Source organism: Cucurbita pepo, chromosome 9 (genome assembly GCF_057944985.1).
Source record: "Cucurbita pepo subsp. pepo isolate OVF chromosome 9, ASM5794498v1, whole genome shotgun sequence".
NCBI lineage: Eukaryota > Viridiplantae > Streptophyta > Magnoliopsida > Cucurbitales > Cucurbitaceae > Cucurbita > Cucurbita pepo.
The window spans coordinates 3,816,944-3,830,781 of NC_141806.1; the positions used below are offsets into that span (position 1 = coordinate 3,816,944).

General features: G+C 38.2%; 1 protein-coding gene and 1 pseudogene across 1 annotated transcript; one reads left to right on the forward strand and one right to left on the reverse strand.

Annotated features, from left to right (window-relative positions):
• The first annotated feature begins 4,158 nt into the window (after nucleotides 1-4,158).
• On the forward strand, nucleotides 4,159-5,803 carry LOC111802072 (cytochrome P450 71B36-like; annotated as a pseudogene).
• Nucleotides 5,804-9,298: 3,495 nt separating this feature from the next.
• On the reverse strand, nucleotides 9,299-13,838 carry LOC111801880 (uncharacterized protein At3g49055). Its single transcript, XM_023686087.2, has 5 exons — nucleotides 12,030-13,838; nucleotides 11,863-11,939; nucleotides 10,921-11,032; nucleotides 10,705-10,821; nucleotides 9,299-9,829 (listed from the first exon to the last, which is right to left on the reverse strand). The coding sequence occupies exons 1-5, from the start codon at nucleotides 13,455-13,457 to the stop codon at nucleotides 9,476-9,478; spliced, it is 2,088 nt and encodes a 695-aa protein (XP_023541855.2). The 5' UTR covers nucleotides 13,458-13,838; the 3' UTR covers nucleotides 9,299-9,475.

The window sequence follows — 13,838 nt, forward strand, 5'->3', positions numbered from 1 at the left end:
TAGTCATATCATTTCCTAAAGATATCATAGTCACATCATTTCATAAACATATCATAGCTCATTCATTCCTTATGAAATTTGATAGCTCCTTCAAGCCCATGGGGAAAACAGGGTTAGTTTGTCCAAAACTAGCAACTTCCAACGACCATAACTCGTTCATTCCTTATGAAATTTGATGATTCTTGGCTGGTTAGATTCATCTCATAGGTATCTTTGAACTTGCTGAAAAAATCGGAACTACCATGGCTATAACACAAGCATCAAGTGAGGGAAAAAGGGCCACGAGTGGAAATCGAGCATAGATAGAGGTAGAAGACGGTCCACTAGGATCGGTCCGAATCATATTCATTCTGAAAGCACGAGCAAGTAAGCAGGTTAAGAGCCAAATATTCAGGTCATCATTCGGAAAGATGTCAAAATTAAGTGGGGGAGAATGTCACAATTGACGATACGATTGTGCCAACGAGAAAGTTATCGAGGACAATGGGTAGGTTAAGTAGGGGACACTATCACAACCTCATGGGAGAAGGTAGGTTGTGACCCCACACACAAGGAGCGACCCTCAAGTGGCGTCCATCTGGCCACATAGGGGCCAAGATTGAAAAGTGCCATGATGCGATCGAGGAGGATGGTGCATCATCCAACACACCAAGAGTGTGCATCGAAGCTAAGTCGAGGCATACAAAAAATTTGAGAGAATGAGATGACACGAGTGTCGAAGACAAGCTCGAAGAGGGCCAGATAAGGCCCCGAGCAATAACTTCAGAAATTGGGGTTTGGATATGAGTTTCAGCGTGCGGCTCAGAAATTAAGTCATCGGTATGAAAGATGAAAGTCAACCAAATTTGGTGTGAAACGGATACTCAATGGATTATGCACGAGGCTGTATGTCTGCTCACTAAAATGACCTCTACTCGAGAAGGATTGAAAATGCCTCAAAATGTACTATAGGAGGAGGCATGGCGTTATCTCTCTCCCCTAGGTCTTGTGGCCTAAGCGAGCTACCCTGTGGCACATGCGTGTATTAGTGTGGCGAACGTCATGGAACGAGCATCTCAGGTGTCTTCCTTTGAAAAGGGTCTTTCAAGGATAGTACCGAACGACACAAGTCTGCTAGTATTGCGCCCCAGCCCATGTGTCAAAGGTTGGTGGAACGTATGCCGTAAATAGTTTAGCATGGACACAGGAGAGTTCGATACTCGAGTGAACCAGATGGATGGATGTTCAGGATACCCCAATGAGATGATCGACATATGGGTCAATTTCCAACGAATGTGTTCGAACAAGCCAAGATGGTCGATGTATCCTAAGACATGGGACGACATCATGATGTATGGATCGTGTTGTTAGGACCCAAGATGATAATGAAATGCGACGTGATTGTGTCGCACACGATTTTGCATGCACGCACGAACGCCTTGTGTGGCCGAACAAGCTTGAATCAACAATTAAGTCCTACACAAAGTTTATTCCAAATATCCCCACAAATCTAACCAAACAAGAATCATAAGTTTTGGTTCACCATAGAGTAGAAATTCGAGCCTGAAAGTTACATTCTTACCCATGGTTCTAAGCTCTTTAGTTGTGGTTTCTCGGTCCTTTTCAAAAATTAGCTCAACTAACTCATCAATCACCCTTCCCAACCCCTGAACACCAATTTTGTTGATGATATTCGGACATTCTTCCACTAAGTTATTGAAACATGACCTAAATAATTGTATTATTGCATCGGATAATTTAATTTTACACTACACTGACACAAAAAAAAATTATTGTGTGTTGGCTTAGTTAACTTGTGTCGATGGGTTAACGACAATTATTTTCATTCAAACAGATTGACTTTAAATTTAAATAATTGAATGACTAAATTTAAAATGACAAGACAATAAAGATATAGACAAAAACAATTAAACAATACCTCCAAAAGACATATTTAGTGCCTAAGAGGCTAGTATTGTCCTTTGAGAATAAAAGTTATTAAATTGTAATTAAGTTTACCCCATTTTTTAATTTTAATTTTTTTTTTTTTTTTTTTTAAGTTACGTTTGTTTATATTTTAGAAAGAATTTTAATATATTTATAATTTTCTTTTCTACTATTCATTTGTAAAATTAAATCAATAAACGTACTAATTTATAATGACTTTTCTTTCTATCATTTCACTACGTTTGAGATATTTGATCTGACATGCTTTGAATTTCGAGGTATCGAAAGATCGGGAGTAACTCAAACATACTAGGCAAATACATAAAAATGAAAAAAAAACATGTAACAGAGAATGAAAGAACATGAAGAGATGGACCAGTTTCCAAATGCATTGAGACAGAAGTCCTTGAAGATGATTTTTTTCGTTTATTGGTCTGTTGTATTGCAGCTTGTATCATTCTTTCAAAGAGGCTACTCCATGAGAACCACGGAGCAATCGAAATTTTGGGATGCAGTTGGATAGGACTAGACCCAATTAACTAGATCTATGAAAACTATAGCTTCTCCACTTGATTTCAATCTTGTCGCTATCAGAATGATATTAAGAAATCGTGGACTTTTATGGACCATCATATTTTCTGTTTAAATAACTTTTTTTTATCTACGATTTTTTAAGACGATTAGTAAATCATTTGAAAACACGTCATCCTCGAAGAGAAGGGTAATTTCCCCGCAAGCCCACCAAAGCTTCCAATCATAGGAAACTTGCACCAACTTGGCAAGCTCCCACACAAATCCCTATGGCACCTCTCTCAGCGTTACGGTCCCATTATCAGCCTCAATCTATGCCGTATAGAAACCATCATTATATCCTCTTTCGAGACTGCTCGTGCCCTCATAAAAATTCATGATTTTCGAAGCTACAACAGAACACAAACCGATGTTATAAAAAAACTGACTTACGATTTTCTTGATATTGGGTTCTCGCCTTACATTGATTACTGGCGAGAGATACGAAAAATTTGTATACTTGAACTTTTTAATATGAAGAGGGTATTATCTTACGAACCCATTAGAGAGCAAGAAGTTGGTTTGCTTATTGAATCAATTTCACAATTAAGTTCTTGTGAAGCTACTGTTGATCTTATTCTGATTACTTTCACTACTGGTGTTATTTTTAGAATTATTTTTAGGAAGTTGTTTAAAGTGGATGGATTTAATGAAATTGTGAGTGAAGTTGAGGTCCTGTTGGGAAGCTACCGTGCTTCTTAATCTTTTCCTATTCCTTTCGTGGAGAAGGTAATTAATTGGTTTAGTGGTCGAAAAGTTAGACTTGAGAGGGTTTTTAATAAGATGAATGTTTTGTTCCAAGAGGTGATAGGATGAACATCTTCATCGTGCGAAGCCTAAGGCAAAGCAAGATGATATCATTGATGTGCTTTTGGCAATCAATAAAAAGCAAGTTGAATCTTGCACCGTTGTCATTACACATGAAAGCATCAAAGCCATTCTTTTTGTAAGCAATTTCTAAGCCATTCTTTTTGTAAGTATTCCGAGCTTTTAATAGAATGCTATAATATAATATTCATACCTTTAATGTTGAGCTATAAGCATGTTATTTGATAATTTTATTATTTAAATATCATTTCAGTAATTATATTTCGATAAAAATTTATTCAAGTATTCATTTTTAACTAAATTCCCACCTGAATTACTATATGATAAATACTATAACTTCTATTCACAAATAAAATTTCATCTATTTACATTATAAAATGAATATACTTGAACAAAAAAGTTATTTAAACAATACAAAATAAAGTAATCTCCGATATTTGCATTGATGTTCGATGTCTGGAGCCGCTATCACGTCATGTATAAAGAGAGTGTAATAGAAAATGAAAGAACAAGAAGGGATGGACTACTTTCCAAATCAAATGCATTAGAAACATCGTTTATTAGTCTGTTCTATTGCAACGTTTATCATTCTTTCGGAAAGGCTTCTCCATGTGAACCACTTAGCAATCAAAATTCTTCTTTATGCTACAGTAAGAAAATATCAAGAAATCGTGGACTCGATAAGCCATCATTTTTTTTTTTTAAATAATTTTTTCATCTACGGTTTAAATTTAAGAACATTTCATTCGTTTTCATTCAAATAATATATGAAATTTGAAACAATTAACGTTTTGTTTTGTTTCATTGTTTTTATTCATAAACATTTTCCTCTTTCTAAATTCCAATGCCTTTCCTTCATTTCCCTCCATGGCTACCCCTCATCTTCTTCTTCTCTTTACTTTTCATCATCCTCAAAGAGAAAGTAGCTGCAAATAGAAAGAAGGGTAATTTTCCCCCAACCCCACCAAAGCTTCCATTCATAGGAAACTTGCACCAACTTGGCAAGCTCCCACATAGATCCCTATGGCGCCTCTCTCAGCGTTACGGTCCCATTATCAGCCTCAGCCTCGGTAGTGTAGAAACCACCATCATATCCTCTGTCGAGACAGCTCGTGCTCTCATGAAAACCCACGATCTTCAAAGCTGTAGTAGACCACAAACTTAAGCAGTCAAAAAATTCACTTACAATTCTCTTGATATTGTGTTTTCGCCTTATGGTGATAATTGGCGAGAGATACGAAAATTTTGTATACTTGAGCTTTTCAGTATGAAGAGGGTGTTATCTTACGAACCCCTTAGAGAGCAAAAAGTTGGTTTGCTGATTGAATCGATTTCCTAATCAGCTTCTTGTGGAGTTGTTGTTAATCTTACTAAGAAGTCCACTACACTCACTACTGGTGTTATTTTTTGAATTGCTTTTGGAAAACCGTTTAAAGGAGCTTGTGAGTGAAGTTGAGGCCCTATTGGGAAGCTATAATGCTTCTGATGATTGATTGGTTTAGTGGTCGAGAAGCTAGACTTAAAAGAGTTTTTAATGAGATGAATGTTCTGTTTCAAGAAGTTCATCCTACAAGGCCTAAGCCAAAACAAGATGATATCATTGATGTACTTTTGGCTATCGAGTAAAAGCAAGTTGAATCTTGCATAGTTGTCATTACCCATGAAAACATCAAAGCTATTTTTTTGGTAAGCAACTTTTATCTCTATTATTTAATCATTTTTACACTAAATTTTTAGTTTAATTTCTAAGCTTTCAATCTCGTGGTTAACCAGATTTTTTAGCAATATTGAGCCTTTTATGCTTTGTCTCTATCATTCATGTCATATACATTATCTCACGGCTTCCTGACATTTTTTATTGTATGATGTGCATCAACAGAATATATTTTTAGCAGGAATAGAGACTAGTTCAATTACATTAGTCTGGGCAATGGCAGAACTCGCGAAGAACCCAACATTGATGAAGAAAGCTCAAGAAGAAATCAGAAATAATATGGGAAACAAAGGAAAGGTAGTAGAGAGTGACTTAGAAGATCTTCCATATCTGTAAATGATAGTGAAAGAGACATTGAGACTTCTTGTTCTAAGAGAAACCATTTCCCATTTCAAAATTGAAGGCTACGATTTTTACCAAAAGACGATTGTTCAAGTAAATATTTGGGCAATTGGGCGAGACCCCACATATTGGAAAGACCCAGAAGAGTTTCTTCCAGAGAGATTTGCAAAAAGCTCGATTGATTACAAAGGACAACATTTTGAGTTCTTGTCGTTTGGAGCTGGTCGGAGGATTTGCCCGATGTTGAATATGGGGGTGAAAAATGTGGAGTTGGCTTTAGCAAATCTTTTATGCCATTTTGATTGGAAGTTGCCCAATGGGATGAAAAAGGAGGACTTAGACATGGAAGGGAAATCAGGTTTGAGTCTTACCATCCACCAAAAGTTGTCTCTCAAACTTGTACCAATTTTATACCATCCATGAGTATATAAGTCGATTCCTCTAATCGTGAAGTCTTATGGCTTTTGTCTAGACTAATAACTGGCCCGTGTTCAAGAAAGTCGGGGCTACATCTTAAATGACTTGATTCGAAGGAAAATGAGGGTTAGAATTTGATTCGAGGACAACAAAATCAAAAGGTAATCCTTAAAAAACTTATAACTTTGAGCTTCAATTTCTTGGCCTAAAGTGCATAAGAAATTCTCAAACTTGAGTTTGAAGATTAAAGAGTAGATCTATTACTTTGAAGAAGGAATCGTGAGGAGATAAAGAACGTAAAAAGAGAATCGAGCTTTGGACATAAAGGAAATGACATAAAAGATTTGAAAATTTGAAGCTGCTGAGGTTGAACACGTGTGAGATTCACGTGCACAAGGTTGAGGGAACAGGTTCGTGGTTGGTCTCGATTAATCCCACTTGACTCATATTTGCCTTTTTTGTGGATATTAATAAATATTGACCTATTGATTATATGTTAAATTGAAAGAAATTGAGGAGTAATAGCCGAATTAGGAGCGTTTGATGTAAGAAAAGAGTTTATCGAAGCTTCTAAACAAGTTTTAATTTGTTTGCCAAACGAACTCTAGTGGTGATTATGTCTCCGGTACACTTCATAACTTGATGAATAATAGGTTAAGAAGATATATCGCCTATATTAGTCTACGATACTCCTCAAAACCCCTCGATGACACACTGAGTGCTAAGTTAGGGAAATGAGTATTCATAACCGTCGAACTGTAAGCTATTTTAGGCCACTAGAGAATCTAAAAACGACTTGTACTTGTCTAAGAGAGAGTTTTACATACGAACTCGTAGATCATAAATAAATATAAATAGAGAAAATAGGGAAAGATTAGCTAGAATACCGTGAACGTGCATTGCCACCTAAAAGCATGTTAGGAGGTTGAAATACCTATTTATATCTTGATTGATGTATGGACATGCTGAGGACCTATCGGTGACCCACTAGCACTAAGTAGTAAGCACGTATGGAGACATAGGGAGAGCGAGAGGTTGCATATTGTGATGGCTAGATGAACCATGGAGAATAGAAAGTGAGAAGCTAAGTGCATTTTGAAACTCGAGTATACTACGATAGGTGACTTACACCCATGGCATAGCAATAAGTAAGGTATATGAACCTTAAGAGCGTGAGAGTGCTGGAAAAGAACTCGAGCCATGAAATTAGTTGATTTTAAGTCGTTGATTGAGTATTAAAAAATGTTAAATAGGAGAAGTTTCAATGACACCCTACAAATAGATTGCTTAGTGTGTATTTTTATATTCATTCATTCTATTCCTTGTTTACTAATAGATAGTAGACCACGACGGTTGAGCTTGCGGCTACACGGAGAACCCCTGAAATCTATTCGTTCCCTTTTTGTGTTCTTGTATTATTATTTTGATGTCGCTTTCTCAAAACTCCTATTATTTTGTAAACTACTTTGATATTGAATGTGTGCGTGTTTTTTTTTTTTTTTTTAAATTCCCCGTGTTCTTTGTTTATCAAGCTCTTCAGGCGGGGGAGTTAGCTCGTCCACCCTCTCCCTCGTTCTAGACGCCCTCACGTTCGCTAGTCTCATTGATTTCATTAGTTACATTTGTTGCTCTTATTTCAATTTGAGTTTTTTCAAGTTCATGTTTAACGGTCGAGATATGTTAATGCCAAATTGAAGAGGTTAAAACAATGTACACCGACAAAGGTTGCATATTCATTACGAGAAACATATCAACCTAAAAATATAACATCATCATCCAGAACCAGTGTTTTGTTGTGTTTAGTTGAAGATACCAATTTCAAAATGCAGTGTCTCTTACTTATATACCAATGATATTTCCCTTTGTCCACTGTGGGATTCTAATAATATTATTTTCGAACAAAGTATATTATTGAGTCTCATCGAATTAGGCTCACGACTTCTTTGTTGAACACTTGATGATTCTATTGACAAGCTAAGTTAAGATAAGGGAATTTCTTCGTTCGACACTTAAAGATTCTATTGACATAGCTAAGTTAAGATAAGAGTATGACTCTAATATGATATTCTCCACATTCGGGTGATTTTTTTTTTTTTTTTTTTTTTTGCCCAAAAAAAATTGGCCTTATACCCATGGAGAAAGTGTCCCTTGTCTACCTGTGGTTTTTCTCTTGACATCCTAATAGAGGACTCGTAACTAAATTCTCCCTATTTTCTCTACTTATGTTTATTTACGATCCCCAAGCTTCTATGTAAGACTCTTGGCCAAACATTGATATTAGGATGTCGTCAATGAACACAATCACGAACGTGTCTAGACAGTCCTTAAATATCTGGTTCATGTATGTCTTTTTTGTTGATCTTAATTGGGTGGTAATCGGATTAGAGGTCTATCTTAGAAAATACCGTTGCCTCTTTGAATTGATCGAATATGTCTTCTATTCTAGGCAAAGAGTATTTTGTTTTCTTTATGGTTCACTTATTTAGTTCTTTGTAATTGATGCACAAACACATCGATTCATCTTTGTTCTTAACAAACAACACTAGTGCACCCCATCGGGATATGCTAGGTCGAATGAACCCTTTGTCTAGCAAGTCTTATAATTGCGCCTTGAGTTCCTTCAACTCTGCTGGTACCATACGTTAGAGTGCTTTGGAAATAGACCCAGTTCCCGACTCGATTTCGATGACGAAGTCGACTGCTTGAGAAGAGGGTATTCCAGGTAGGTCATCCAGAAATACATCTGGAAACTCGTTTACTATTGGCATGTTTTCTAGGGTCTTTTCTTTTCCTCTTACGTCTACGACACATGCTAATATACTTTTCCTTCCATATCTAAAAATGATAATGAAAGAGTCTACGACACATGCTAATATACTTTTCCTTCCATATCTAAAAATGATAATGAAAGAGACACTAAGACTACACCCACCAGCACCTCTTCTTATTCCAAGAGAAATAATTTCTCATTTCAAAATTGAAGGCTACAATTTTTACCCGAAAACAATGGTTCAAGTGAACGTTTGGGCAATTGGACGAGACCCCACATACTGAAGGACCCAGAAGAGTTCCTTCCAGAGAGATTTGCAACATACTGGAAGGACCCAGAAGAGTTCCTTCCAGAGAGATTTGCAGAGAGCTGAATTGATTACAGAAGACAACAGTTTGAGTTCTTGCCATTCGGGTCTGGTTGAAGGATTTGCCCCAGGTTGAATTTGGGGTGAAAACTGTAGAGCTAGCTTTGCTGGATCTTTTGTACCATTTTAATTGGAGGTTCCCGGAGGGGATGAAGGAGGAGGACTTGAACATGGAAGAGACATCGGATTTGAGTCTCGCCATCTACAAAAAGTTGCCTCTCAAACTTGTACCAATTTCATACCCTCCATAGGTATAAGTTCCAAGCGGAATCCTCTGATTGTGAAGTAAGTTTTATGGCTTTCATCTACGCAAATAATGGGTGTTTTTATATATAATAAAATGCTTAAAATTCATGTTACGAGAAACACAAAAGGATTGAACAGTGTTATTGATGGATCCCTTTTTCTCAAACCAACTATTCTGAAAAACAATCAATCAGCTATGTTATGTATTTCTCTAACCTTCTTATATTTCATTTCACAATAAATACAAAAACTAAACACAAACCCATCCACCCAAAAAGAGGGGGGGAAAAAAGAATCAGAGAAGTGGCTCAGAAAGTTCCATCTCGTTTGAACTCTCTTCTTGTGTTTCCGAGCTACGAGAACCAACGAAGTCGAGTCCAAGCCACTGCCACGGCCAGCAAACGTATCTATGTCCATTTAATCCTCTTCTCGAACCTTCCCGGTTATCGAGCTCTTCGAGCTGACGAGTAAGATCTTCCACCCTCTCCCTCAACCTAGACGCCCTCACGTCGGCTAGCCTCAGTGACTTCTCAGCTGCATCTCTGGCTGCCATAGCAGCATTTGCTGTCTCTTCTTTCATTTTGAGTTTTTTGTCTGAACCCAACATCCCCTGCCTTGCTTCTTCAAGTTCCTGTTTAACCGCCGAGATCTGCCAATGCCAGATTGAAGACGTTTAAACGAAGTACACTTACACAGTATGCTGATTCGTTCCGAGAAACAAATGAACCTAAGAATATTGCATCATAACCCTGAACAAGTAATCCCGAACTTTTTTAGTAAAATCTCGTTTACTAAAAGATTTATAAACCCGAGCAACAATTTAATTATTTCTATAAATATTTGTACGGGAATTGACGACCAGATTCATTCGACTCAACCTTAAAACTTTTCCTTCTTTCTCCTTTACCACGTCATGGGAGTTTACAAGAGATCCCAGAGGCTCGCTCAATCAACTAGCTGGCATTTTGTACTCTCCATTCCTAATTCCTAGCCATTATGAGTTGCGTTTGGATATGTATTTAGCTGGAAATACCATCTTCTCCACTAATCATGATTACAAATTAGAATGCCTAAACTAAATCAAGTTGATAGGTCGACACCACGCATCGTACAAGATGAGAAGAATACTAGCTAATAATAACTATCTCATCAAGGTCAGATGAATACCATCACGTCGGATTGTTCGATTGTTTTCGTAAACTTGCCCCTTGGGCTTGCACAGCCAGAACAACTAATGTAGCTTTACAGCATTCACATGTCTAACATATTCAACTAAAAGATTTTTTTCCACTTAGAAACTATTTCCTTCGATACCCGAACTATTTGCTTACTACCCCACCTTCCCTAGAATTACAACAAATTAATTGTTCATCAAATTACCACACCCATCGCCGTTTATAATTATATTTCAAAAAGAAAACGTTGATCTTCAATGTTCTTACTTTTACAAGCCATAGCAAAAAACAGAGAGGTATGAAAGATCGGCTCAAAGAGCATATCTAGTGAAGTTAGTAGATAGCATACCTGTGCCAGAAACTCCTGTTCAACAGCTTTGCCAGCAGCAGCTTCCTGCTCTGCAGCTAGCTTCCATCTCATGATTTCTTCTTCCGCGGCTGTAATGTCCATCATTAACCCTTCAACCTAAATCATGGGAATGAAAATTACAGAAAATACATTACTAAGTGCAATTCTATAATCTTCATTCTCTATAAAGAATTAAAACATTGAGGAATTACATACACTTTCATTGGCAATTCTCTCCTTCTCTTCAAGTTCCTTAATTTGAAGTGATCTAAGTTTAAGCTCCTTGGATTGGGATTCTAGGTGCTCTTTAAGTACAACCGACTCTGCCCTTAAGCCATCAAGGTAAAAAATAATAAAGAAATTACAAGTCAGAATCAGCAGAAATTCCATATGCACATATAATTCTGTAAACATTAATGTGTCTGCCTAGTTTCCAATATATAAAGTAAACCACAGATACAAAGTTTAGTTTAAATCTGATAGTCAAGTCAATGTAACGGTCCAAGCCCACCGCTAGTAGATATTGTCCTTTTTGGGTTTTCCCTTCCGGGCTTCTCCTCAAGGTTTTAAAACGCGTATGTTAGGGAGAGGTTTCCACACTCTTGTAAAGAATGTTTTGTTCTCCTCTCCAACCGATGTGGGATCTCACAATCCACCCCCTTCGAGACCCAGCGTCTCGCTAGCATTCATTCCATCTCCAATCGGAATTCGTTCCATCTCCAATCGACGTGAGCCCCTCAATCGAGACACAGAAATCGAGAAATGGTATCAAAGCCAGACACCGGGGCGATGTGTCAGTGAGGAGGCTGAGCCCCAAAGGGGGTGGACGCGAGGTGGTGTGCCAGCAAAGACGCTAGGCCCCAAAGGGGTGGATTGGAGGGTCCCACATCGACTGGAGAAGGGAACGAATGTCAGCGACAATGTTGGGCCCCAAAGGGAGTGGATTGTGAGATCCCACATCGGTTGGGGAGGAGAACAAAACATTCTTTATAGGGGTGTGGAAACATCTCCCTAGCAGACGCGTTTTAAGAACTTGAGGGGAAGCCCGGAAGGGAAAGCCCAAAGAAGACAAAATCTGCTAGCGGTGGGTTAGGCCGTTATAGCTAATAACTCAGAGATTGCTCTATATGTGTATATTCATAAGCGTAATACACATACCTTAATTCCTCCAAGGAATGCCGTAACTCAATGATCTCAATCTGAGACGCCTTCACAATATTCTCCAAAGCACCAGCCTGTATTTTACACGAGAACGTAAAACAAATCAAATACTTATTATCATCTAAGAAAAAACTTATGATAAAACAAGGCTCAAATTCGCTTACCAGAGTGAATATTTCATCATCCTCCTCTGCATCTAGCGCTTTCCCATTGTCCCGGGAAGTCGGGAACTTCTCGTCTCCAAGAAGCTTGCTGAATTTGAAATCAATGCCAGCCTCTCTTAAACCATTTTCTGCAACTTCAAACAATTGATTTGCTTTTGAAGAGGGATCAGATGTCATCCTTTTCGATAATGCACTCCTCAGTAAATATCCAATATGATTTTTCTCCTTGAGCAACTGGGCAACTGTCTCCTTTAAATTCTTAATTTCACTAATCTTCTCCTCAATTGAACTCCTGATCTTATCCGTGACAAGTTTTTGTAATGCATAAATAGACTCCATTCCAGCCAAAGATGCACGTATATTCTCCTCCATGTCGGTCTCCCGAGGGAGAAACAAAGACTCTGAAAATTCAGAATGGTCTGCATCACTACCATCAACTATCTTAACAATATCATAAATTTGGTCGTGAATTTTTGAAATGAAATTCAACTGGTCAACAAGTAAAGGCCTTTGGGACTCCATTTTTGCCTCCAAAATCCTTAACTTATCATCATAATCTTGCGTAAGCTGCCTTAACTCAGAAGCTTCATCCTCGGCCCGGTTTAGTTTACCAGACAGATCTGCTTCAATTTCAGACATCTTTTTATCCTTTTCGGAGATACTGTTCTCCAGATCTTCGATATCGGAAGTTTTCTTCGATACCTCCTCCCTCAGCCCACTAATCGTAGCTTCGAGCTGAGATATCTCAATGGCAATTTCATAATTCCTAAGATCCATTTGTTCCCTGGTTTCGTTCCTCGACTTAGTTGTCGTGTCAATCTGCCTAACAAGCTCTTCAACGATTTCATTCGTTCTCTTGATGACTCCATAGGCAACTGCAGGTAATCCTGTATATTTTTGCGACCTAGGCAACCCACCAGCCGTAAAGTTCTTGAAATTGCTCGCTTTTGAGGATATCTTATCAATCCCAGTAACTAGCATATGTGATGCATTACCAATTTCCGATCTCAAACCATCCCGTTCCTTTAAGATCTCATCGAGTTGCTTCCCAATCTCATCCCTAACTCTCGAGACCTCATATTTCTGCCTATTCGCCTCAGCTAACTCCGCCGAAACCTTTTCATTCAATTTCAACGCTTCTTCCTTCTCCCTCAATGCCTCATCCCGCTGCCTTCCACATTCATCGCGCTTCTTAATCGCCTCGTGTGCAAGCGCTTTCAATCGATTAAAAGATACTTGCAACTCCGATTTCGAATTCTCCGCCGCTTCTCGAGCTTTCCGCTCACGATCGCGCTCCGCAAGAATCTCTCTAAACCTCTCGACAGAGATTTCTTCAGGAGACGTATTCTGAATCACAATAGGCACCGGATCATCACCTTCAACATCGCTGAGCACAGCATCCGCATCTTCATCAACACCACTCGCCATCCAATATACGTCCAATCACTAACCCCAAAAAATTGGGCAAAACTCCATACCCAACCCAATTACACCATCGGAAACTTATACTACTCAGTTCCTTGCTCAATTTCAATAATCAAATCCGAAAAACCTCACAATTATGAAAAACAAATAGTCCACAAACAAGAACAAAATAAAAGATCAATCAGTTGGTGTACCCGAAGCTGCAAATGAGAACGGATTTCAATGGCGATTACTTCAGATTAAAGCTTCAAAAACAGATTAGTCGTATGAACAAGGCTTCCCTCTCTACAATTGGATTCAATGGGGAAAGAAAAGAAGAAGACCCAACGACGGAGCGTAGAAGAACAGGACAATGGTAACCATTTACCAACCAGTCTTCCTCTG

Excerpts from the sequence above, each read along its gene's own strand:
- LOC111801880 (XM_023686087.2), bottom strand. The coding sequence starts at position 13,457 with ATGGCGAGTGGTGTTGATGAAGATGCGGATGCTGTGCTCAGCGATGTT. Across the intron at positions 10,822-10,920 it reads AGAGAATTGCCAATGAAAGT|GTTGAAGGGTTAATGATGGA; the intron begins GTATGTAATTCC and ends CCCATGATTTAG. Across the intron at positions 9,830-10,704 it reads AACAGGAGTTTCTGGCACAG|ATCTCGGCGGTTAAACAGGA; the intron begins GTATGCTATCTA and ends TGGCATTGGCAG.